This window comes from Gopherus flavomarginatus, chromosome 8, assembly GCF_025201925.1.
Source record: "Gopherus flavomarginatus isolate rGopFla2 chromosome 8, rGopFla2.mat.asm, whole genome shotgun sequence".
NCBI lineage: Eukaryota > Metazoa > Chordata > Testudines > Testudinidae > Gopherus > Gopherus flavomarginatus.
The window spans coordinates 26,934,980-26,961,879 of NC_066624.1; the positions used below are offsets into that span (position 1 = coordinate 26,934,980).

A 26,900-nucleotide genomic window follows, 5' to 3' on the forward strand; every position below is an offset into this window, starting at 1 on the left:
ATCACCCTTCACTAGTCCAAGGAATAGCATTCACAATGAGTTGTTTACTGGCCTTGGCTGCCTGTGAGAGCAGCCAGAAGAGATCAGAGAAAAAGGAGCATAAACAAAATGAAATCAGGGCATGTGAGCTGTTTGGCTAAGTTTTAAAACCCAAAGTTTAAAAGCAGGATCCCAAACAGAGGGCTGGAGAAGGCTGGGAGAAAAGAAACTGACCACTACTTGCCATCAGAAAGCAAAGCTGAATAATTTGTCCACTAACATTGCTCTTCCTCCCAGACAGAAGACACCCCCAAACCTTTTCCTAGCTGAAGGGCCGGCACTGAAGGTAAGAGATAGAAATAAAACTCCTGGTTAGTTGGTAAATCAGGAGCCAGATTTACTGAGACAATAAGATCTAGCAGACTGGGCTATAAAGACCTGAGAAGTGCTACCTCTCTGGAGATTGTGAACTTTCTAATGATCTCCATAACCATTTGACATTCTAACTACCGCCTAAACTTTTTCAGCAGGAACCTAAGGCTTTCAGAGCAAACTGAAATCTGTTCTAGCTCATTTTTAATTAAACAGTTGCACACAGAATTTTATTATCTTTATAACGTTTCATTTTGCAGCCAGAGGGTGTTCTCTGGTGCATGCCTGACGCAGAAAATCTCTTCTCCCTCCCCTTTTTTTTTAATGGGGGGGGGGGGTCACACAAAGTTTGAGCTTCCAGACCTGGATATTCCCTTGCTTTACATTCGCTAGTCTACAGCAATACTCTGCTACAAGCACACACACACCGGCTGCGTCAGCCAACTAGTTGCTCAGGAAATCAGCTTGATCTATTGTTGAGCTGTACTTAAGCTGCTAATTCTTAACTGTGAAGAGTGCTTTTCCTCTGCAAGGCGCTTCAGGGAAAAACACAATCAGCCCAATGCCTGGTGACTAAAAGCACAGAGGACGGGGCGGGATCACAGCTGCTAATAATACCTTCTTATCCAATGAAAAACATTTCCTATTGAGACCCCCAAGAGTTCCCCCTGCCCACTGATCCTGCATAGACATTGGGCCTTTTCTTGCGTCCTGTTTCCTAAGGCGTGATGGCTGCAACATTCAGCAGTTTTTCTCCCCTAACAAAGGAATGGAGATAACTGTTGGTAGCCTCACATTTTAAAGGATGAACGACAATCAGTAAACAGCTAGAGCAGGCAGATTTTACTTATGGGATTAAACAAACCTGCATTTAAAAAAAATGGATAAGTCTGTGGACTGCCAGAGAGGAATCCTGAGATCTACTAACTAGGTAGCTGTCTGGAGGCATGATATCTCTAGTCTGTATCTCTTGGGTAAGTTTCTATTATTATTTATTAATTTTCAGTAGCGTTATAAAAGTGTACAGATTTAATGTCAGCTCTGAGAATCTGATTTTAATACTTTTTAATTCACTGGGTCAGACTGATGCCTGCTGTAACCAATAGAATGATTTCACTAGAAATCATTCTAGCCCACTAGGTTTGAAATGTGGAATATTTTAGCACTAACCTAGCAATGCTTTTATCTGGGGAAAGATTTCATTTGTATTGCCCAAACCATAATAATGTTTCTGTGAAAGAAGTGCTAGTTTCTCACAGTGATGTACCAACATGTTTACAGTGAAAAGATTATCTCCATGTTTTTGGAATGCAATTACTTTGCAAAACTACTTACTTGCTATGAATCATTGCAATGCATGCTATCTCATGAAGTCAGAATGACAAATTAAGGACCTCTGTCAGAGTTGTGTTTAATTAGCTAACTAATGTGTTTCAGCTAATCCAAATAATAGCAGCTTGTTCAATAATAAATTGTTCAGAACATTTTGAATTCAGTATTTCAAAGATACAGTTTAACATAGGTTTAAACAAGCGAGCTCTATATTAAACAATGCTAATTTAGGCTGTCATCCTGCAAATATTTATATGCTTGGCTTTAGGCATTGTGACAGTGCATACAGTTAAGCACATGCCCAAATCTTTGCAGGATCAAGGCCCCAGAAGCTATATTTCCAGAATAGAGTATAAGAGTCAAAATTTCTCATTTTGTAGAACTGTTTTATTTTAAAGAATTAAGGGGCATTCATTTGCAGCCAAATTCTGCTCCCTTTTAATCAATGGAAAAACTCCCATGGATTTCAATAGGCCATGGTTTGGCTATAAGTATATATAAAAACTTATCAAATGTAAAATTTATTAGGCATATAAGATACTTACTTATTAAAAAGTGATGCTTTTAAAAAGACAATTACAATAAAAATCCCTTAGTTTTGTCACCATCTCGAGAATGATTTGCAGCAGATAATTTTAAATAATGATGCTGAGTTTTTCTTTAAGCCCTCGTCCAGACTAACCCGCGGCATCGGCGGGTTAAAATCGATTGCTCGGGGATCGATATATCGCGTCTAGTCTGGACGCGGTGTATCGATCCCTGAGCGCGCTTACATCGATTCCGGAACTCCATCAATCCGAACGGAGTTCCGGAATCGACGCGGAGAGCCGCGGACATCGATGCTGCGCCGTCCAGACTGGTGAGTACCTCGATTTTAGAAATTCGACTTCAGCTACGTTATTCACGTAGCTGAAGTTGCGTATCTAAAATCGATTTTAATTCCTAGTCTGGACGTGGCCTAAGACAAGGCAGTTCTATAATTTATTATTACTCCAGTAGATGAATACAATAGTTAGCAAAACCTAAAGGATGAGGAAGTTCAAAGCTCAGTGAGGATATCCTCTCACCCTATAATACTTTTTCCATCCTCCTTCTCTTACTAGTATTATGAAAGCCAAAGCAAACCTAGCAGGAAGCTAACCTTACTACTTTAAAGAGTTCAAAGCTTATTAACTTAAAGAGCCCTGAAAAACATGGGGAAGGGGAGAAAGGACTCAGTGTACATTTCTTTTTACTCCTTAGAGACTAAAAATGAGACTTCTCCTGAGTAGGGTTTAGGTCAGTTGATAAAACCAGCGTCCTTTAAATTCTGGAGATGGAAGTTCAGAACATACAGAGAAAGTATAAATAGAACCATGCCTGAATGCAGTTACCTATTAACTTTCATTTCAGAAGATGTGGTTTGACACGGAACACAAAGAAAATACATCAACTTGTCTCTCGTCATGTTTTCCGGCAGAAGTGAGATATTAAAGTTAACAGTTTCTAAGTGTTGCAGATCACAAGCAGCAGAAAAGATGCAATCCTAGCAGTAGCACTTTCTTTTTTTAACTAGAGGCTGTGACACATAACTGAACATGGGACTAGGAATAGGAGACTTTATATTTTAGTATCTAGTACTGCCACTTTTAAAGGTATATCTATACTACAGAATTAGCCCAGGTTTTTACCCAGGTGTTGCTCCTAGCTTCTATCCTATCCACCCTGAAAAACCTCTCACCTGAGAGAAATGCTTTCAACCCTGGGTTAGAGCCCAGATTCTGCTATCACTTGAACTGGTAACCCACCCACTTTGCAGTGAGGATGCAGGGTAAATCACTGCAGTATTGATAGTCCACCAATGCCTTCCCACAATTTCACTCGTGCTCAGAACAGAACTTCTCCTACAATTGACTGGGAAAATCAGAGCAGCTCAGCTTTCCACAACATGAAGAATCATGGGATGTGCCTGCGGAAGTCCTAATGACACACATGGGGGAACACAGCATCAGTGAGGACATAGTAACTTGGATGTGATTTTACAGTGTGGTCACTCACATCCAGGCCAACTCTGCAGCGAATTCATACCCTTACATGCAGGTTGAGTCTGAGTCTGTCATCATTGACTTCAGTGGTGCAAAACCAGACCCGCTAAGTTCTGGATCTGTTTCCAAAATAGGGGAAAACCATAAGTAAAACCCTGACGTATCTCATAGGATTAACAGCATTACAAGGTTTACTAAATATTTGCAAAGAGCTGTCTGTGTAAATCACTATTAAATTGCTCTATATTTTTATTAATATTATAGGATTTCTTCAGTCAATTGATCACAATTGTCAAAGTATTTATATTCTTCCTGATTGGTCAGTCTATTTATGTTAATTTTTCAAGATATATTTGTGTTTGTTAGAGTTCACTAAAGTGTGAAATCTGGTTTTAGAAGATTGCAGCCCTAGCTTGCCTGCTGGAATTTAGACCAGGTTGGTACTGAAGAACATTGATTACCATGACACATTGTTGGCCTTCCATACATAAAGCAAGCTGATTAAATCAATCCAGTCCCTGGCTATTTGCATGGACAGCCATCCACTGCCACAAATGACATTCTATTTAACTATCCCAGACAGACAGACATAGGACTGAATGGGTATGGAGCCTGAAATCCCCATCCATCCCCAATGGGGTCTTACCAGGTCAACTGGGTATAAAGGATTGCGCTGCTGCTGCTGTGCTTGTCCAATAAATAATATGACTTTAGTCTCTGGGGACATGAAACCACCACCTTTCACAAAAGCTAAATTATTTTACTGGAAAAAGAAGTTATCTATTCACCAGAGCAGACAGTGGTGGCACGTTTTGCTCAAATGCAGCCATCTCCTGCATTTACTCAAGAGAGACTATGCTCTGAAAGGGTGAAGACTAATTCAGTTTCAGTAACAGTTTAGCCTGTCTTGAGCCTCCTTAAATGAGAGAGCTTTCTGAATTATTTGTAGTTTTGTTTTCCAGAAAATTCAAAAACTATTTTTATCTTGGCAAGTTTGAGCAAGTGAATTTGTACAGTGTTCATCAGTCATTCAGCTTTAGAAATGAGTACATACGAAGGCAACAATAGCTTGCTTTTGTATCATAGGTCTTAATGAAATACATACAATATTTTTTTGTAATACTTTAAAAAGTTGTGTATGTTCACAAAGAAAGTCGCATCTGAAAAGCTAATTTTTTAAAGGATTTTTGGGGTTTCACTTTGGAACCTGCGGATATGGTCGTCTTGCTCAAGATGTTTTTGTTTTCAAGTTAAACATGAATTGCATTGCATTACTCAAAAATAACACCACCTTCCCTCAAACCATGCTGTAGTTTTCCCACTATTCTGTCATCTGTGGAAATATGGCATCTAGAAATTGAATTATGGGAATGAAATTATGGTGTCTCTGAATCTGCGTTTTTGTAATGACAAATCATTCTAGCTTTATTCCATTATTATAGCTTTGCTCCCTGTAGTTTATTACTGAAGGAGTAAGATGTCACAACTCTCTCTGTCTGTTAGCTTTCAGCACTGGGCTGTGTTTTCTCTTATGTATTTTCATTATAATTTACTGAATTTGTTTTCAGTTTATAAAACAAAATAAAAGCCTTATTTACTGGAGAATGCTGGTTAGGAATATGACATTTTCCCTGTGAGAGGATAAAGGTCCTTCTATGAAAACACCAATCAAACCTCCAGGTCAGTTTACATCAGTTTTGGCAAAGGTACCTGTGACATATAAGATATGGATGCCTAAGACCCAAAACCATGCGATAGTCAAACTCCAAGAAGTTGCTGAGTACCTTCAGCTCTCAGGATATGTCTAGACTGCAGTGTAAGCCCAGGGTTCAAACTCAGGCTCAAGCCTAACCCCTCTTCTGTCTACACAAAAATCATGCTAATGCAGGGCTCGGTCCCAGGAGCCCGTGAGTTGGAGGATCCGAGCCTGAATCAAGCTGGGACCCTGTTGCTCTGCAAGGTAGACACAGGCCTATTGGACTCATGATCTGGGAGTCCACCAGACATATCTCACAATCCCACAGGCCAGCTTTCTTTGTCTTCTGAATAATCAAGTTTGATGGACAGTCAATTTTTCCCCCATACTGCACCACAAACAAAGAACTAGTGCAGCCGTATTTTGGGAGGGCATTAAGAAGTCTCGGATATGGGTCGTTGGACTCAGGCCCAAATAATGCAGTGTAGAAGCTGGAGCCTCACGTTGGGACCCCAGGTTCAACAATTCCTAACCTGTGGTTACAAATGAATGTAGACCCTCAAGCTCTGGGTTAACGAACCCAGGGTCTGCTATATCAAGTTCTACTAACCCTGAGTTTACATTGCATTGTAAACATACCCCCAAATAGTCAGCTCTTTGGCTAGTACAAAGCAGCACCATTCCAGTGCAGTAAATGATAATACAGTACAGAGCCTTTTATGCGTGAATCCGCTTAACACGCGGTAGCGCCGTGCCTCCCTATTTAACATGCGCGACTCGTTAACACGTGGTACAGGAACTTGCTATGTAGCGCTACAGATTTGCTCACTGACTCACTGACATAGAAATCGACACGAAGTGTGGAGCGGAAATGTGCTGTATGTCTTTACCAACAATGGGTGGTAAAGGACCATCCTTAAAGTACTGCCCCTCCCTCCCCGGTGGCCCTGCCAGTAGGGAAGGCAAAAAGGGCGCTTTAAGGGCAGTCCTTTGCTGCGGGGGGTGTGGGGAGAGTAACATTAAAGCGCTGCTGCGGCAAAGGACACTGCAGCGCTTTAAGGTTCCTTCCCCTTTTGCCCTCCCTCGGCTGCTGAGGGGTGAGGGGGGGCGCAAAGGGAGCAGCTGCCCCGAGGCCAGCGATTTAAAAGGGCCTGGGGCTCCGGATGCCACTACCGAAGCAGCGACGGCTGGAGCCCCTGGCCCTTTAAATTGCCTTGAGAACCACGGGCGGCACGGACCAGGCGGCCTGGAAGGGTTGGTGACCCCCTAGCCCTGCCACTTCTGCCCGAGGCCTCACTCCTTCCGAGGGCCAGAGCCAGCCCCGCTCTGTACCGGTAAGTGTCCTGAGTTACTTTAACCCCTGTGGAGTAGTAGTAATGTTTTTGTTAGATTACACATTTGAATTTATATTCTTGCAAAGTGCCATTAACAGCTACACCTGCAGTATTTGGGATGCTGTGACTACGTATATAATCCTAGATAATTATACATGTGTATATGGATATCTTAAGATATTTCAGCATGGCCCTCTTAACCCGCGGTCCGTTAACATGTGGTCGTGACAGCTTGACTCCCGACATCTCCGCATAAATGGGTCTGCACTGTATGTCCATTTATACCGCTGAGGATCTGGTCCGTAGACTTTAATGGGAGTTGCAGGTGCTTAGCACCTTCCAGGATCAGGGCCTTTGAGAAAACAAAGCCTTATTATACCAATAAGATCACCTACCAAACCAGTGCAGGGTGCACATCCTACAAGATCCGGCGCACTCCTGTGGGATGCTGTGTTCTCAACTCCCACTGACTTCAGTGGGGGAGGAATGAAGTCAGCATCTCAAAGGAGATCAAACCTATAGTCCCCTCACCACAGAGTTTTATAACTGCAAAAGCCTGAGGGCTTGTCTACATCACAAAGTTGCAGCGCTGGTGAGGGGGTTACAGCGCTGCAACTTAGGAGGTGTACACATCTGCAGGGCATCACCAGCGCTGCAACTCCCTGTTTGCAGCGCTGGCCGTACTCCCGTTTTGTCTCGGGTGTAGAGGATCCAGCTCTGGTGATCCAGCGCTGGTAATCAAGTGTAGACACTTACCAGCGCTTTTCTTGACCTCCGTGGAATAAGCAGGTGTCCCAGCATACCTGAGGAAGCCTCTGGTAATCAAGCTGGTCTCCTTCCCCGGTTTGCTCTCGCGTTCCCCGAACCCCGAGCAAGCAGGTCTCCTTCCCTGCGGTTTGCAGGGGGGTTCGGGGAACGCGAGAGCAAACCGCGGCGAAGCTGGTCTCCTTCCCCGGTTTGCTCTCGCGTTCCCCGAACCCGAGCAAGCAGGTCTCCTTCCCTGCGGTTTGCAGGGGGGTTCAGGGAACGCGAGAGCAAACCGCGGCGAAGCTGGTCTCCTTCCCCGGTTTGCTCTCTTGTTCCCCGAACCCCCGAGCAAGCAGGTCTCCTTCCCTGCGGTTTGCAGGGGGGTTCGGGGAACGCGAGAGCAAACCGCGGCGAAGCTGGTCTCCTTCCCCGGTTTGCTCTCGCGTTCCCCGAACCCCCGAGCAAGCAGGTCTTCCCTGCGGTTTGCAGGGGGGTTCGGGGAACGCGAGAGCAAACCGCGGCGAAGCTGGTCTCCTTCCCCGGTTTGCTCTCGCGTTCCCCGAACCCCGAGCAAGCAGGTCTCCTTCCCTGCGGTTTGCAGGGTGGTTCGGGGAACGCGAGAGCAAACCGCGGCGAAGCTGGTCTCCTTCCCCGGTTTGCTCTCGCGTTCCCCGAACCCCCCTTGAAGCCGCCAACAGCGCTGCAGTGTGGCCACATCTAACACCACTTGCAGCGCTGGTTGCTGTAAGTGTGGCCACTCTGCAGCGCTGGCCCTATACAGCTGTACTAATACAGCTGTAACAACCAGCGCTGCAAAATTGTAGATGTAGACATACCCTGAGACTCATATGTATTCTGATGGAGGTAAGTGAAACTTCACTGAAGCTGGTGAGCATAAGACACTATTCATTCAGGATAAATGTAAGATGCAGCTAAGCTCTTTTTTACAGTAAGTTAGATGAAAGTGTAGGAGCTACTTCCCAAAACACAGGTCATATGCAAGGCTGGTCAGAAATTTGACTTTTTGGGCAGTGGGATTTTACTGGGAATTGTTTGATAGAGGTGTGCATGTGAGAGCAGAAGCACTCAGAGAACATGCAGAGAAGCAGGCCAAAAGCTAAGCAAGACAGCGAGAGAAGCACTGAAAACATGGCTGAGAGAAAAATCCAAAAGAGAGAGGGAACTTTTTGTGCAGGGTGCTGGCTGCAAAGAGACTTTGAACTTTGAGCAAAGAAACTCCCTCTGGTTTGATTCCTCTTGTGTTCAGGGAAATAGGACTTTGTACATTCTTTGTAAATAAATAGAATTGCATCAGAGAAATACCTGACTCCAACATCAATTTCTCCTTCTAATGGAAACAACCTGCTAAACTCCAAACATTAGCTAATTGCTTAGGTCACAAGCATAATAAGGTTTTTTAAAGAATTTTTCACCGATTGTTTTTTGTATTACGTTCTCTATTGGATTTTCCAGATTTTGCATGGTTTAGTGCTATGCTGGCCAACAGCAGCACTATATTAGATCTAGGTATACCAGTGTAAAAAGAGATCCATCCAGTAAGAGACTTGGGCATGAAAAAAGACACATGCAAAATGGCAGTCTCAGTCTTCAGAAATCATATTGAGGTTCCTTTGAAAGCTAGGCCCAAAAGGTTGGGTTCTCTGTATACTAATAATCCATTAATATATATGAATTGAGGATCAAGTTTACTACACACACATGTACACACACATTATGGTGACATTTTGAAACATCTACTGGAAGGTAGCTCTAATCTTAGAATCGGTTAGGGGATGAGGTGTTTGGGAAAAAGGCATTTTTAGTGAAAAGCAAAAAAAAAAAAAAAAAAAAGTATCTTGCCCTGAAGGTTAGCATATGATCGTTGGATAGGTTAGTTCACCATTCCTCTAAAAGGAAAACGTCTTAGTGAGCTAAACACAAAACAGATACAGCACAGGGAAGTCGCCATGCAGAGGAAACACCTTGAAACTCTCCAAGGACTGTTAGAAGAATCAACAACAATGCTGATCAATCCAAAAGGAAACAAAGCGTGATCCTTTAGGATTATGACTTATATAGATCAGGTTTCCCTTTCCACATTCAGTGAAGAAGAATCTCTAGGAAGAACAACCCTAATCCTGGCTTCTGTTTTGGCCACTTTATACTCCTCTGCCAGTACAGAAAGGAGCTGTGGAACCATGGATGCAGGTTGGGGTAGAGGAGGTTTGCCTCCCCAAACGGAGGGAATGTGTGGGGGGCACGTAGGGTTACATGCCACTGCTCCCTCCCCCAGTTGCTGCAAGTGCTGGGGGCTAAGACAGCTCGGTGGGGACACCCCAGGCAGGCCCAGCCATCCCTATGGGGTGGGACCCGCTTGTTCACCAACACCCCTCCCCCTGCCCCACAAGCTGGGCCCTGGCAGGACACCAGCCTTGCTCTCCACTTGCTCGGACTGGTGTGCAGGCCCTTGTCAGGCAGCCACAGGCCAGTGATGGCAGCGGCAGGGTGTTGGGAGGAGGGGCAGGGCTTGTCTCCAAGGGGACCAAGCCCCACACCATGTCTGTGCCCAGCCATAGCCCTGGCCAAGGCCCCAGGGTTCATACGGAGCCACTGCGGGTGGGCAGTGCAGGCACTGGGTCATCATAGGCAGTGGGAGTTGGGACACTGCCCAGAACCACCATAGTTTCTTCTATCCCACCCCTATGTGAGAGAGGCCAAGAGAAAGAGGGTGCAGCCACAGAGAGTCTATCCCTGACTGATTCCTGGCTGCTGGAAGGGCCTGTTGGGACCCAGGATTATGCCAAAGGTTCAGATGCCCCAGATCTGAATTTTGCTTTGTGTCTAATGCATTTCATCTGGGCTCGACAGCACTTAAACATGATGAAATCCTGGTCCCATTGAAGTCAATAGGCTTTCTGCTACTCATGTCAGTGGAGTCAGGATTTCACCAATTATTTCAGCCTCAACACCCATGAGGTAAGTAGCATTTGTGCTCATAAATATGGGAAAATTGAGATAATATAGATGCTGAAGATACACAGCAAGTCAGTGCCAGAGCCATGAATGAAAGCCTGACTCCTTCCCTCATTCTAAGGCACTAGAAAACTCTCCCTTGCACTGTAACCTACATAGCATCTTCCTAACAGTAAATTGCTTTGTTAAAATATGCATGTTTGTGTGTGGGAGGATCTTGTTTGGCTCTTTGGAGTGAGAGGCTTTAAAGGGATAGCGTGCAACTTTTAAGTTATCTGAATAGGTTTTCCTACTATTGTCACAGATAACACCTAGGATTACTGGAGTTACAAGATTAGGAAAAAAGTCTCTTTTCTGCTTTCAGTTACTTTGTACATTTAACAGCACTTTGTTTATAGACAGTTTAATTGTTTCCTGTTGTCAGTCAACCAGTTTCTTCTGTTCGTATGGCTTTTTCACACATCAACAGGAAACAGAAAAAAAACTTTTGAAAATAGGCAAAAGTTATTTTAAAACCACAGTAACTGGCAGGGGAAGATGTAGTGCCTGAATCTAATTCTAGATTAACTTTATTTCAAATAAATGTCCAATTTAAAAAAAATAAATGTTTCCTCTACCAGTAGCCAATGGAGTCAGTGAATACCTACTCCTGCTGTGTGACAGGGGGCAACCTTTTGTGACTCCACTCCATGTTGTGTGACTGAGGCCAGGAAATAAAGATCAGTCTTTTACTGGCACTTGTCTCATATCTTTACAATATTGCCAGACCTGAGCGTTCAAAAATCACGAGTTCCCAAAAAGCAGATTTGTCTGAGCCTTTAGACTGCACTTAAATCATGTTTTCAGGCTCTCTCCCCAAAACTATAAGCAGAGACATCATTTGCTAAAGGCAAGGGGGAAGTTGTCTCCCCCCTCACCCAACTTTTCATAGGTCTATATACTCCATTCTCTCTTCCACTTTTTGCACATCCTTTCCTCCCTCAATTTTGGATGACATCATTAGGAAAGCAATAATTGCCTAGCTTCTCATTTGTGATCCTCTTTGGGACAGAGAACACCCTATATGCTGACATGACTTTGCTCCCACCTCAGAATTTTTCTAAAATGATCCCCTGAACCATAAGGGCAAAAAAAATTTTTTTTTTAAATGAAAGAGTAATGTAAGCCTAAGCTGGGGCTTTAAGACAAAAAACAATATGTATTGCAAGACTCACCATAAAAGTCGTGTGAGCTAGCTTTATTACTATCCCAAATGCTAGCTGGCATTCTGAATTCAGGGTTGTTAATTTTTTAATTTAAACCTTGTGCGACATTAGAAATGCTTGATAACTAGATGCTACCATGACAGGTCCATTAGAAATACCTTGGATTTGTCACACAATCTCATTTTGCATTTAGAAAACAAACTATATCTGTAGAGTCCATATCATATCAGTAGTTCTCATGCAAGTCTAGAAGAATCTACATCCTGCAGCCCTTACAGAGGATTATGCCCTAATAAGTCTGAAGAAAAACTAAGAAACTGTCTTTAGAACAAAATAAATTCCCATCCAAAATCTCTACCTAATCCTTAGAAATAGGCAAAAGGGAGAAAATTCCAAATCAGTGATTATAGTGACTTTGACCTTAACTCATCTCACTAGGCTTCAGCAGACATGATGCATGAGAAATGTTTTAGTCCAGTGTGTAGTGTTACACATGTGGACTCATATTTTTATATTCTATCAGCTGGATGCACAATAATGATGCAAAAGCCTTTTCATGCATACCACTCTTGCCAAGAGTAGGAAAAGTTGTCATGCTGTGTGTAAGGACAATATATAATGGTCTGCTATGGGGGCAGAGGCTGTATGTACTGAATCATACAGCCAAGGCCCCATGACCCCTTAGATCACTGACTCTTTGGTCATGAAAGGCCTCTATACTAGTCTATTTGCATGAGGAAATCCAGAGCAATTCTGTCACATCACCTCCTGGCCTATGGTTTTTCTGTCATCCACACAGGTACAACTACCTTCCAAAATTTGGTCCTATTTGTGTAATGCTATTTTGTGTCATGAAGTGCATTAAGCACAATAATTCCATCAGAATTTTGAAAGCTTTTGATTTTGTCAATCTGAGTCAAACTAAGAAAATCAACAAGCCATGTAATTTTATTTACCCACACAACCTCTTAAATATTCATACTCACAAAGTTTAAATCACTTTACATCTCCACTAAGTTAGTATAACAAGCAAGGAAAAGGAACAAATGTATTGAGAAGATGTGAATTGTAAGTTTTGTTTCCCAAGTTGTTTTGAAAAGTAAAAGTGACCTAATTAATGTATATTTTATGCATAACATATAAAATAGACATTAGCACTGGAAGGGACTTCAAGAGGTCCATCTCCACCTATTCTGAGGGGGATTGAAGTATACCTAGAATTAAGGTTGCCAACTTCGTAATATTTGAAAACCAGACACTCCACCAGGAGTTCTGGAACCTCCTCCTCAGTGCATCTTGCCTGCCCTGAGGCCTCCTTCCCCTCCTCGGTCCTCTTTCCTCTTCCTGGGTCAGGAGGGATTCACTTGCGGAGCCGCTGCTGGGAGCGGTAGCTGCCCAATGTAGGTAGGAGGCAGCTTTGGCCTAGTAGGGGCTGGGCGTGGGTGGTGACCCAGCGCCTCCCTGCCCACAGTAACCAGACTTTGAGTGTCCAGTCAGTAGATCTGATCAGATACCGTCAGGTCCCCTTTTTGACCAGACTTTCTGGTCAGAAACCGGGCACCTGGCCACCCTGTCTAGAATGTTTAGGTATACTTACAGTTAACACTGAGTTCATACTGTATTATACTGGGCCTCCAATGGCTAACGTGTAGGCCAGGAGACATGTCAATAGCAACAAAAAGAAGGCAGCTTCATGAATAAAATAAGACAAGAGCTCAGTTTCTTTCCTTTTTTTTTTCAGAACAGTCCATTTATTGTGTGTCGCTTAATATTTTCAGTGCAAATATACTTCTTTTCAAATTAAAAGCTTTTAGGATGCCAAGTAAATGTATTTGATAATTACAGTGCCCCGAGAAGCTATGACATGGCAATTATGAGTGTCACAGTGCGTAAGGACAATGGAGTCAGAAACAAAGGGATCATTTATTTTAGGAAGGAGAAGAGATTTCCTTAATTTTCAGTGCATGGCAGGTGAAAGTGATCCCTATAACACATGAGAATTGAGTGAGGGCAAGCTTGACTGTCAGTTATCTGTTCCAACACTGCTGGCTGCCCCCTCAGTGGGGCTGAACTGGCATAACTGACAAATATGTAGAGTCCTGTGAAGCTCCCCCTTCACCTGAGATGTAATGCTCACAGTAATTCAGTACTCTCGTGTAAAAGCACTTTTCTATATTCCATTATGGCATCACTTCTAATAACTGCTGAACTAGAATTTGTACATTCTGTACAGTGGACAATGAATCTAAAGATCTGGTCTGCCTGAAAAACAGAATTCTAAGTTATTTTGTTTATTTGATGTGCACTGAACTTGGCATGTTAAAAACATGAAGCTAAATCTTCTTAATCTTTCCCAACAGAGTGATAGGGTAGTGAGCATGATAGGCAGGAAATTTGGTGTTGATTTAATTCTGGTTAGAGAGAAGGAGCATGTATCTAATATTTAAAGCATTAAAATTATAGACCCTGACACCTTGTAACTGAAAGTGAATGACTCAGTTTGAGTAATTTGTCAGCTTGTTTAACCGCCTCAGTGTTAAATATGTAAACAACATGGACTCATATTTTCAAGATCATAACCTAGTTTGAACAATAGTTGGTAGACAATTCTCAGACTGATGCACTAGGAAAGTGAAATTTGTCCATGTGACTCCTTGTTAAATAGGAAAAAAAAAATTAAATGATCCAGCATCTTTTCTCTAGAGCACTGGAGCTGCATTGTATGCAGCTCAGACTGCTGGCACATAACATAGCTTGATTGTGAATAATAACGGTAAATATTTCAAAATACCCTTTAAATATGCAAGTCTTGGTTTCTGAATGCACAGTTTGGGGCTGCCAAAATGCAGGACCACATGCACAAATTGGGAAAATTGAATATCCAACTATCTGATGTAAGTTTTGATTGAGTAGAAACATAGGTTCCCAGAACTGTGCCTCCAAAATTTGGACATATACAGAGCCAACGTTGAGGCCACGTGGAAAACTTGGCTCTCAGTGAGGGGAAAAAAAAGAAATCTACTTATGCAAGTTAAATTTCAACATAAACATTACAGATTGCTTCTGATGGAGATAAAGTGCAGTCTGTTTATGTACTGTATGTGGGTTAGAAGCCAAGAAGTTAATATAGCAGACTGAAGTTCAAGTTATGAGGCAAACCATCCCTGTTGGAACTACATATATTTGTGAACCTGGTTACTTACTGCCTTAAAGGCAGGCAAAATATAAAACCTATACAAATTCATTTGATATAGATATAGCCAGCTAAATGTGTAGCTCAACTTATTATTTTTAGATTACTTCACAATTAAAGAGAGTGCATTTTTGCATAACTTAGTACCACCTCTTCCAAAACGAATCTCTGTGGAATTTTCTTCTGTGTTCTGTTTCCTACTCGTTGGCAATGAAATTCAATTTGTCATGAATTTAGTAAGCCAGACGTTGAAATAGTGAAAGAGAGAAAATGTGTGGATTACAAAGCTGAGAGATACCAGAAGAACATTTTGCCCCCTACATTTTTTTTTTAAAGACAGTTCATATAAGGAAGCATCTGTGGTGTAGAAAATATCTGAATGTTGGCTTTGAACTCATTTGTCATGCTACACAGCCAACAGGTATCAGATAAAGGTATGTCTACTTCTGATTTGAATGTGTGTTAACCAGGATCCTCACAGCAACTGCGCGTTTCAAACATAAGTAAAGATAAAGAAGTTTACAGAACTGTGTTTAAAAAGCGTGTGCCAAAAACTGCCAGGAGACCACATGCCAAATTCAGACAGAGCGGTGCGCATACAGTTAGCAATATCTAGAAAGCCCATGAATAAATGGGGCAGCCTGGGGTAGAGGTTTTTTGCCCCAGTCCTGGCTCCTCCAGAACTTAGAGAGAGGCTGTTGTGTAAGCCCGCTGTGACACAGGTGCAGTTCCAAGGTAAGGCTTAGAGATCAGGGCCATGGTCCATCTGATCTGACTTCACACTACCCCTATACACCAACTAATACACAGATTGGTGCTCTTAGCAGGAATAATCTCTATGGGACAAGCAGGGCACTGATTAGAAAACTGGCACATAATGCTGCTTTTGCAGTGCCTACCGTACATGTACCGTCTTCTGGTCACTCCTACTTGGGACAGATTTCATGTCTGTCATTTGGTGAAGTTTTGTGATGAGGAAAATGAGAAGTTTCTGTTCTTTTCATTGTAGTAGAGTAAGTTTTAGTAAAGTTTTGAGCACTGGACATTTTACAGTTGGCTTACAGATAACTTGCATGCAAGAAATATTGTCTGAGAATGTAATTTTTTCCCACTGGGAATACAATATAGAAAACACTTGATTTTACTAGTTAGACAATATGCGTCCAATTATCCTGATTCAATCCATGCTTCATTTCAATTAGTTGTTTGCTTACATATTCTAATTTCAAAAGTGTTTTCAATTATTTCAGAGAATCGTAATGTATCCAATACCACCTACAATTTGCTATTTAATCTATATTGCCACAGGATCTCTTTTTGATGCAGCTCCAACTCCGAACTAGTGGTTTCATCTGTCAAAAATGCTCTGTAGCTTTACCTACCAGGTCAGTTGTTAGATCACAAGAAACAAGCTTTACATTCTCTATTTGGTTTCCTATATTTTACAGTGCAGACGCTCCTCCTGCAGTTGTCTGACCTTGTTCCAGTTTCCCCAGAGATACAGCCATGTCCAAAAAATTATTTTCTCCCTAATCTGAGAAACTTTCTGATTGCTTCTTTGCACAGGCCTTAAAAATAGACTCAAGATAGAACTGTTAATGAGGGTACACCTCTACCCCAATATAACACTGTCCTCAGGAGCCAAAAAATCTTACCGCATTATAGGTGAAACCACGTTATATTGAACTTGCTTTGATCCACTGGAGCGCGCAGCCCCCCCCCCCCGAGTGCAGCTTTATCACGTTACATCCGAATTCGTGTTATATCGGGTTGTGTTATATCAGGGTAGAGGTGTATTTAGTTCCAATAAGGGTAAAAAACCAAATGCTTATCAGAACTATCCAAATCTCTAGAGCCTGCTAAATTGGGTTGGAAGTCTCATGAGACCAGATTTTCTATGATATTTCCAATACTTCCTGTTCTGATCTTAGTCAAAGACCAGACGTGAAAAAGGAGCTTTTTAGAAAAGCTTCACTAGAACCCTTCATGAAAATCATGTTTTTGCCAAAATCTTGTTTGAGAAAAAACAAGAGTTTCAACTTCAGAATGTCCCTTTTGGCCTTTTCAGAATGAAATGTTTTGATTTTTTAAAATGACTGTTTCAGTTATTTAAGTATAATTGAATTTTTTTAAACAAATGCAAATCAAAACAAAATGTTTCAACTTGTAACTAAATATTTTTCAGAATTTTCTTTCACAGAGAATTTCAAAATGTTGGGATTTTGTTCCTAACTGAAAAAATGACAAATGTCAAAATCCTTCACAAAATGGAATTTCCATTCTCTGCATAGCTCCAAGAGCTTATCTGAACATTTCAGAATCTTTTTTGGTTCTAGCTATGGGTGATGTGTTAGGGCTAGGTTTTTGTTTCCCAAACCTGGTGGTCCATTCCTATTTAAGATTTTAGGGGGAGATTTATTTCAAGAAGTTGCCAACTCTGACTGAAGCTATTCTGGGAGATTCTTCAGCCCCCCCCCCCCCCCAACATGGGGTAATGTCATTTTCTTAAAATATCCTATTAAAATCTGCGGACTGCTTTCAATAGTCATGGGGAGATTTATGCCAATTCCGGGAGACTCCAGGCCAATCCTGGAGCATTGGCAATCCCATTCAAGGCACAAATGTAAATTTGGCACCCAACTCCTATAGACTTTCAATAAGAATCTGGATGCTTAACTGGCCTTTGTGACAAACTCTCCCTCCTGATGTATTTCCAGATCATTTCATATTTCTTGGTTTAGTATATAAGAAAATATATTGTAAGCCAAATACTACCATTTTCACAACATTTCTAAACTAAAATAAAGATACCTACTCCATGATACCTATCTATGGGATGTATCATTAAGAAAATGTACCTGATAAACATTTAAAAAACCCTGAACATCTACAGCGGTAAGAATATGCTCCATAACGTGTGGTGGTGGCGGGGAAAAGGGGCTGTATGTTTTCATGTACAGAAACTTTAAATGATAGTTGGGTTGCAGAACTGACTGTTTGTGTCTTCCTCAGGATGACAGGACATCACAAATATGAGGCGCCAGAGCTTCAAGCCACAACATTAGAATTCTTAAGGAAGAGTGCTCTCACTGACTTATTTTATGGATGCCACTGAATTCAGCTTTGAAGGGCTCCAAAAACACATCACAGACCTGGAATGGGAAACCACAGCAATAATCATACCTGTTTGACAGATGATTCCTTTAAATACAACCTGTATGGGGCCGTATACAGCGTGGTATTCATCCTTGGCTTGATCACAAACTGTGCCTCTTTGTTTGTTTTCTGCTGTCGAATGAAAATGCGAAGCGAGACAACTATTTTCATGACAAACCTTGCCGTCTCTGACTTGCTCTTTGTATTCACTTTGCCTTTTAAAATATTTTATAATTTCAACAGGCACTGGCCTTTTGGGGACACTCTGTGCAAGATTTCAGGGACTGCATTTCTTACCAACATATATGGCAGTATGCTGTTCCTCACCTGTATTAGTGTCAACCGTTTTCTGGCTATTGTCTACCCATTCAGATCTCGTACCATTCGGACAAGGAGAAATTCAGCCATTGTGTGTGCAGGAGTCTGGATACTAGTCCTCAGTGGAGGAATTTTAGCCTCATTGTTCTCCACAACCAACGTCTCCAACACTAGCACAACCTGCTTTGAGGGTTTTTCCAAAATTGTTTGGAAGACCTATTTGTCTAAGATCACTATATTTATTGAAGTGGTAGGATTCATAATTCCTTTGCTAATCAACCTCACGTGCTCTTCACTGGTTCTGAGGACTCTCCGGAAACCTGCTACATTATCTCAGATTGGGACAAACAAAGTGAAAGTACTAAAGATGATTATTGTGCATGTGGCCATTTTTGTAGTATGCTTTGTGCCCTACAATTCCATACTTTTCTTATATGCTCTTGTGCGCTCTCAAGCCATAGCAAACTGCTCTTTGGAGAGATTTGCTAGGACAATGTACCCAATCACATTATGCATTGCAACAATGAATTGCTGCTTTGACCCCTTCATTTACTACTTCACATCAGAATCTTTTCAAAAGTCTTTCAATATACACCCCCAAATACAAATGGACTCCATTTCCAAGACTGAAACACCTCTAACAATGAAGACCACACTGCCTGCAATACAGGAGGAAGTGAATGACCAGGCTATTACAAATGGAGGTGATCCAATTGCTGAATCACATTTCTAATGGCTTGTCTACATACAGAGTTATTCCTCATTAATTATCCCTGATTCACTCCCAGAGATGAAAGTAGGCTGGTACGGGCCGGTATGGTGTACCAGTAAGAAGCCAGTACCAGCCCATATGCAGCCGACCTTAAAGCGCTGCCATGGCAGTGCTTTAATGTCTCTGCCCCTTTTGCCCCCCGTCAGCAGCCCTGCTAGAAGGGATCCTATTGGCAGGGCAGGCAAAAGAGGCAGCTGGCCTGGGGCCGGTGATTTAAAAAGGGTGATTTAAAAGGGCGTCAGTGGCCAGAGCCCCGAGCCCTTTTAAATTGCCGCTGAAGCCCCAGGCGGCACGGGCCAGGCAGCAAAGATGGGCTGGCTGGGGGACGCTGACCTCCAGCCCAGCTCCTTCCACGGGCCCAGAGCCAGGCCCCCATACTGGTAACTGTTTAATATTACTTTCACCCTTGTTCACTCCACATATGGATAGTCTTATTCCAGAATAAGAATGCCTTGTTCCTATTTAGCTTAACTCACCTGAACTTAGCTTTCAAAGTGTCCACACATGGAGTTAATCAGAGATTTCTCCATGTGCAGATAAGCCCGTCAGATAACAGATTTCTCAATTTTGAGAACTCAAGATATGTAAGTCCAGGTAGATCACTCTCTGGAGATTATTTATGGAGAAAACGGAGCGGATTTTTGCATTGAACGATGCCAACATTTGGTATGTTTTCCTAGGATTAAACATGGGACCAATCGGGAAATATAAAAACTTTATCTTACTTTGGAAATCTCAGTCAATTTTTTCCTGCCTTCTGAAAATACAGGATATGTTAAGTCAATTTCACACGTGTATGTTTTCTTTCAAACATATAATAAAAACTTTCAGCTTTACTATGAGTGTATATTCTGGGTTTACTAGCTACGGGGTTCTTTTTAAATGAGAGTAGGTATGGATTGGTGTGGAGTTTAATTAGTTCTCTTACAGAATGCAGAAAATGGTGGTTTGTTGTACTAATAATAGGAAAGAACAAATTAAAGGACTTTGATATACAAAGTCACCTGCAAGCTGCTGTATTCTTTTGAGCTGCATGATTAAGTTAACTTTAAATTGATTTTAGCACTGTATTAAACACCAACTGTAGATAAAAGAAAAAGCATATTACAGCATTGTTAAGACTGGTGTTTCTACAGCCCATGATGTTACTGCAAAGTACAGGACCAGTCCTTACCCAACACAGTCAGCTCAAAGAAAGGATCTGATCCCACAAAGTTCTTGCTCCAGCAACTCTCAATAGCATTAAGAATACACATTTTCTGGCTGATGGTGTAAGTCTTTTTCTAATTCAGAGCTGTCAGGGAAAAAGACAGTGAGACCACAATGAACTGAAGAGAGAGACTTCCATTTAACCATTTGTTTTAATTCTCACATGTTGAGTCTCCTGTGACATTTCAAGCAACCCATTAAGTCTAATTACGTCTTGAAATGGTTGGAGTTTAAATCCTTACTTACTAAGTGGATTGCAAAAAAGAAAAAGTCACTTTGAAAATAATTTAGCACTGCCATTGTTTTGAATGAAAGAGAAACAGCCATACACTGAGGAAGACCCAGAAAGATCTTGTAGTTCAACATATTTTAGCTCTTAAATAACTACAGCACCTGACTTCTGGCCCTCAGGTACAGAATGGCTATATGATAAATTCCCGATACACAATCTCACAGTCAAAATGATAAGAGCAGCCAACCCTTGATATCTTGGCTTTGCATTATTGCCATCTTGACTAGACACTAACCTTTCATACTGGGATTTACTGCTGCATAAGTGTCAGGACAACAATGGACAGTCAGCATTTCCAGACAAGAAAGAAAACATGACAACAAGGAGAGAGGATTCTAGCCACCTGGGGGTGTAAGTCAATAGCTGGAACAGGTGGCGGGGCAGGGTACGCCAGCATTGCCCTGTTGAACTCATTGATGCTTTGAGAAATACAGGCAACTCAAATGATAAAATGAATTAGCTGGCATTTTATGAAGTTGCAGGGTTTGCTCAGTAACCAGACACCATGCCTGCTTTGCATCACCAAAACCACCATCAAGTACAAAACATGCATCCAATTTTAACCAGATTGTTTTGCTCCCCCTTCAACAAAATGCTTGGACTTCTATAGGAACATGTGCACTCAAGGAGGAGTTTGTTCCTGTAATTCAATACAGCCATTTGAGTCTTATGCCAAGTGAAAGAAAAGTCTCCCTTCCATTCCCCCCTCAATCTACACTTGCGCTGTACCATTTACAAGGATTTCTGCAATCTCTATTTCCTTTGGGTGAGCAACCTGTTTCAACACTTGCCATAAGTCGTATGCATTTCGGAGAAGCTGCTTCCATCTCTTCAGATAAAAATCCAAGATGTGGCAAGAGAGATTTGTTTGTGGCAAACTATCTTGCACACCTGAGCACTGACAAGGAAACAGTCGGGTCTGTCAAATCATTAAGTCTGGCACGCCTTTACAGTAGGTATTCCAGCTTTCCATGTGCCCTCCCCCCCGCCATTAATGGTTCCTGAATGTTGATACCTGAAATGTTAAAAACTGCATGTACTGAGGAGACAGAACTTTGTGTGTGGGAGGGAACAAGGAATGAAAGAGGAAAGGGTTATCATTGGAAGCTAGATTACTGAATTAATGATGCATTTCTAAACTTTTAATCAAGCCCTTTTCCACTGAGTAAGGAAAACCAGGGTAAACAAGTAAGTTCAGATCTCAGAGGCAGGGTCCATTTATATTATTATTTCAGTCTTACAAAAGAGAAAACGGAAACATCTGTCTAGATGCCAGCTCACTCTTAATGGAAAGCTTTGACTTTCAGCTTGTGATGCTCTGTTCATTAAATCTTCTTTCTACTTCCATGCAATAAGCATGATTCTTGAATTATGTGGGGGTAGTTGGGATGTTCTTAGGCCAAAATCTGTTCTCAGCTAATGAAGGCAAGGGAGTTTCATTGGTGAGAACAGAATTTGGCCCACTGTGTCAAAGCTGACTACAAAGGAGTATCTTGTTTCAAATGATCTTGGGAAACCTCATGCTCTACTCAACTCTACTTTTACTAGTTAAATTTGCAGGACTTTTTTTTTTAAAAACCTAGAAACCACTGTCTAGCCTTCTTAAGGAAATGTTAAAAGAGGAGGGAAAGAACTGTATGTGACTGGATACCATCCAGCCTGTACATGCATAGCTTAACTGTAATGCTAGTATAATGGTTGTCTTTTTCTAAGTGAAACTAGTGCCAATGCTTACAAATTTCTGTTTGCAGTTTTATGGGGTGAGAGCTGTGGTTGATACTCTCACATAAAATGTAATACTATCATCGTGTGCCAAAATGCTAACTGAAAAGATTCATTATTTTGTAATTTAATACGTTATAAGTTATATGGAGATCATATGCTGACTGACATATCTAGTAGGACATTTTTTTGACTGATTTTTTTTTTCTAGGTCAGGTATACCATGTCTGTATGGTTTGTATCTAAGAAACCAATTATGCATTGAAAGGGAGGAAAATAATTTTTCAGATGCTAGTACGCAAGGCTGGAAGGAACTCTGGTGGCAAAGGAAAAAGTGGATTCTGTTTGCCTGGATAACTTGCAGCTGGGTCTTCTCCCTCTTCCCTTCTGCGCCCCCTCCCCCCCCCCACACCCCTGGCCAACAAAGGGCTTCTGTTAAACAATAGCGCAAAACAGAAACATTTAATTTAGATGCAAGAAACAAATTAAGGAGGTTGATGCTCTCATCTAGCTGAACCTTTGAGAGACAGGACTCAAGCTATAAACTTAGTCAAGGATTCCATCTATTCGCAACCAGCTTTTCCTTTTTAAAAATGCCACTTCTGTGAATCACTAAACTACAGCTTCCCACGTAATTTTGGGCCACTAATCTTTCTGTAACTCTGGTGCTATGCTGGCGCATTTGCAAACAGCGATGTGTGAAGAATATCTTCCACTTGTGTATATATGCATATCTATGTAAAATACCATACGAATCTCATCTAAGGGTTTTGGATAGCAATGTGAATTTCTAAAGAGGTTGATTATATTAAGGCCATTATGCGCAGCGGTGGGACCACATTTAATGTGGTAGTTCGCAAGACAGAGCTACTTTCATAGCAGAAGAAAGGTGTGTGTTTATCTGATGGGGGTAAGTTTTCATTGGCTTTGCAGAATGAAGGGAAAGTATCCAGACCAAATTTTAAATGGCCTTCAAGAGCAGACAGGCACCAGAAGGTCACATAGAGAATCTGTACATTGGGTCAAGGTACCCAGAGGCCATGCTGGCTTGGTGAATAAGGAAGAAGGGTAAAAAGCACCCACACAACAGGTGAGTTACACAGCTGATACATGAAAGTAATTTCTCTGCCCCATGAGTACCACTATACCCTATTAGCCATACCTCCCTCTCAGATTTTGTGGGGAGGGACTTCAACCCATAAGCATCTCTAATAATCCCAATAACATTCTTAGGGGCCTCTCATACTACACTGCTGCAGGAACAATGGAAGTTGGAAAGCCTACTCTTATTACACATCCAAAGGCATTGGGCTGTAGCCATTGAAGGGCTTCCTCACCAGTGGGGAATTTCCTCCTTCTCTCCACAACTTTTAAAGAGGGGCATATTTTCAGCAATATGGGTCCCTATTCCCAGCCAGCACACTGGGGAGGCACCAGCCATGCTGTCTCGATTTGGCTTCTCAGTAACTCCTCTGTCATTCCCAATGGGCTCAATTGCTATAAATTTAGGAAGGAGACAGCCACTTCCTGGGGGAAGTGTCATCTCAGGACAGGGAATGACAATAGGTAACAGTGACTGCTCTCAAGAAGTTTCTGTGGGCCACGCAGTGCCCCAAATGTTTACAGAATAAAGAATGACTAGTGAGGTAATCAGATCAGGATCTAGCTGTATATTTAGTATCTTAGGAACAGGCAACTACAAAGGCTTTGCTGCATCTGAAGGGATGTGTGGTCCATAGTTCACTTCAAGAACACATGTCAAAGCAATGATCTGTTCATGGGGTATGAGATGTTGGTTTCCATTGATCGACTAGGAGGGGAGTATTTATTTTGATTAAGATTAAAGGCCTAATCCGTTTGGAAATGGAAACCCTCCTTTTCTCCAGACTGGAAACAGCTGTAATTTGAACTACCAAACACTGCCCTGAGACCTGACAGAGCTCTCTAATAGAGAGCTACTCAGAACTGGGAATTGGGACTCGGATGCACTTCTCAGAACCAGGGCTGTAAGTGCCAAGTGTACCCACTTGCTGAACAAGGGGATGAGTACTGGAGTTGTTTTATTTTGTGAATTAAATGCACCAAGGATTTAGCTGAGATCACTGTATTTAAAATGATGCACTCAAGACCTGAAAAGTAAAAAACAGCTAATTAGTATCTGAGGGCTTGTCTACACTGGCAATTTACAGCGCTGCAACTTTCTCGCTCAGGGGTGTGAAAAAACCACCCCTTTGAGCGCAGCAAGTTTCAGCGCTGTAAAGCACCAGTGTAGACAGTGCACCTGCGCTGGGAGCTGCACTCCCAGCACTGGGAGTTATGCCCCTCATGGAGGTGGGGTTTTTTTTGCAGCACTGGGAGAGCCACAGCAGAACTTTAGCGTTACCAGTGTAGACTAGCCCTTAACATTTTTATAAGCTTCCGGTGTTTTTTTTTCAGAGTAGAACACCGGTTGAAATAATATTTATTAAACTTAATGCTACATGCAGTTCTCTTTATGAATCTTTAAACTTCACCCTTATCATATTAGTGCATCTTGCATCTAACAGTACTAACTGATGCAAAATATATGAATGCAAGAAGGAAAGTAGCTGGCTTCCCCTTCAGGATTAGGTAGTGCAAGTTTTCCCAAAGACGCCAAGAAAAATCTTGCATTAGCACTTCTGTCTGTGGAATTTTGACTATAAACATGTAAATATTGTATATAATTTTATTTAGCATCTTGATTTTTTTGCGGTGTTCATTATTATATTTGTATAATGAAGATGGAACACAGTTTCAGAAAAAAAGTAGAGTATATTCAGCAAAATAAATTAATATGAACACACACAAGGAGTATTTATTTTGATTACGATTAAAGGCCTAATCCCACACAGATTGACCAGAACAACATTTAAACTGAAGCTTTTCTATAATCCATTTGAAAAAACAAGGTCTATCACGCAAGCAGAATTTCCTGGAGAGCATTAGCATGGGAATCTGGTCTTCTCATCTTGTTGTTTTATATAAATACCCAAGTCTTTTTTTTTGTGGTAGCACTTCATTTGCCTTAGGTCTCCAGGACCAAGCAACACTTCCTTTGATGTTGCTCTTATTCATTAAACCACTTCTGAAAGTCGGGATCACAAGTCCACAGAAGTCAGATGATGACGCATCCAGAGTGGTTGCCAGAGAGAACTCATTTGATGTAGTCTATTTCTTTTAATTCCCAGCTGTCTGTCTGGCAGAGGACAGTAGAATCAAACACATACTACACTAAAAGACCACAGCACTGTGTCTGAAGACCAGAGTACCATTTTGTCATCACTTGTATAACACGTTAATTTTTTCCCCCGGGGGAAAACGGATCTCTGGATTCCCCATTTCATTCCTTCTACTCGCTATTTTTGATGAATTGCTGGGTGATGTTTCCTGTGGAGCTTGTCAATACCACGATGTAAACCGGAAAGAGAGGATTGCTCCATAATGATGGTTGGAGATTCCTCCAACAGCCACTATTTTAGTTCTTGGCCTTTTAATTGATTTCAAGTAGAACATTGGCCCAGACCTGGTCTGAAGACTGGATTCTATTGTTCAATGAATTCTGAAGACTCTTCCAGAAATTGGATGGAACGTGTTACCCAAAATCAGTATTTTGCAGATGTTCTCTTTAAAAAGTGAGCTAGCAGAAAAATGACTGGCCCTAAAGCAAAGATTGACCCTGAGTAGCTCTTCCCTAGGGAACCTGAGTCCCAGGCAGTGCACCTGAAACCTATATCAACTTCTGTGATCAAGTCATCTAGGAATAAACGGCCTTTCTGAATTATTTCATTTTGCTAAATTCATATTAGCTGCAATAAGACTACCAGAGAGAGAATGCTTCACACCAGAGAATCCCATTGTTCAGTGAAAAATCAGTGAAATCAGAACCTAGCTACTGAGATCATTCCAGTGTTGCCTTTTACAAGAGTGTCTTTGTCTGGATGATACTCTTATACATAAACTCAGGCACATTAAATTCAACTTCTGCAAAAGGAACACTGGTGAAAGACAACCAAATCCCTGCACTTATTTACTGGTGTCAGAACGATAACTTTTCAGTTGGTCATGTCTTTGCAGCTTCATAATATTGATAAAACATAACCTCCCCTGTCAGACTTCGTATGGCCAGAATAAGACAAACAGTAAATCACCAGAATAATATCTCTGGGGATTACTGATGTCAGGTGTGATTTTTCAAAGTCAGGTGCGAAACCTCCTGGCCCTAATTCTGCAAGGCTTGAGCATGTAAGTATTTAGATTTACAAAAACACCCCTAAAGAAGAGCACTTAGGTATATACTCATAATGACCTTGATATAATGTTTAAAAATACAACAGAATTAATACTCAATGGTAACTAAAGTGCAGCAGTACAATTTTATATAATCCATCATCAGCAAACCAGGTGATTTACAAGCTAGAAGTCAAGTCGCCCTTCAAACAGTTCCCCACATTTTTCAATCACCTGATCAAAAAGGTGAGCTTTGCAATAAGGACTTTTTTCTAGAATCAAATTCAGGTGCCTTTTTCCTTATCAAATCATAAGAAACAAGAATGTG

The 26,900-nt window shown here is 41.6% G+C and overlaps 1 protein-coding gene across 4 annotated transcripts; it reads left to right on the forward strand.

Annotated features, from left to right (window-relative positions):
• The first annotated feature begins 220 nt into the window (after window positions 1-220).
• LPAR4 (lysophosphatidic acid receptor 4) lies at window positions 221-19,937 on the forward strand. Of its 4 annotated transcripts, none has more exons than XM_050965128.1 (2): window positions 221-325; window positions 17,868-19,937. In XM_050965128.1, exon 2 carries the CDS (start codon window positions 18,013-18,015, stop codon window positions 19,060-19,062), a length of 1,050 nt encoding a protein of 349 aa, XP_050821085.1. In that variant the 5' UTR covers window positions 221-325; window positions 17,868-18,012; the 3' UTR covers window positions 19,063-19,937. The 4 variants fall into 4 exon arrangements, 3 of the variants coding, with proteins under 3 accessions (XP_050821085.1, XP_050821084.1, XP_050821086.1); XR_007775932.1 differs by lacking the exons at window positions 221-325; window positions 17,868-19,937 and adding exons at window positions 901-1,325; window positions 17,256-17,335; XM_050965127.1 differs by lacking the exon at window positions 221-325 and adding an exon at window positions 901-1,325.
• The last annotated feature ends 6,963 nt before the right edge of the window (window positions 19,938-26,900 follow it).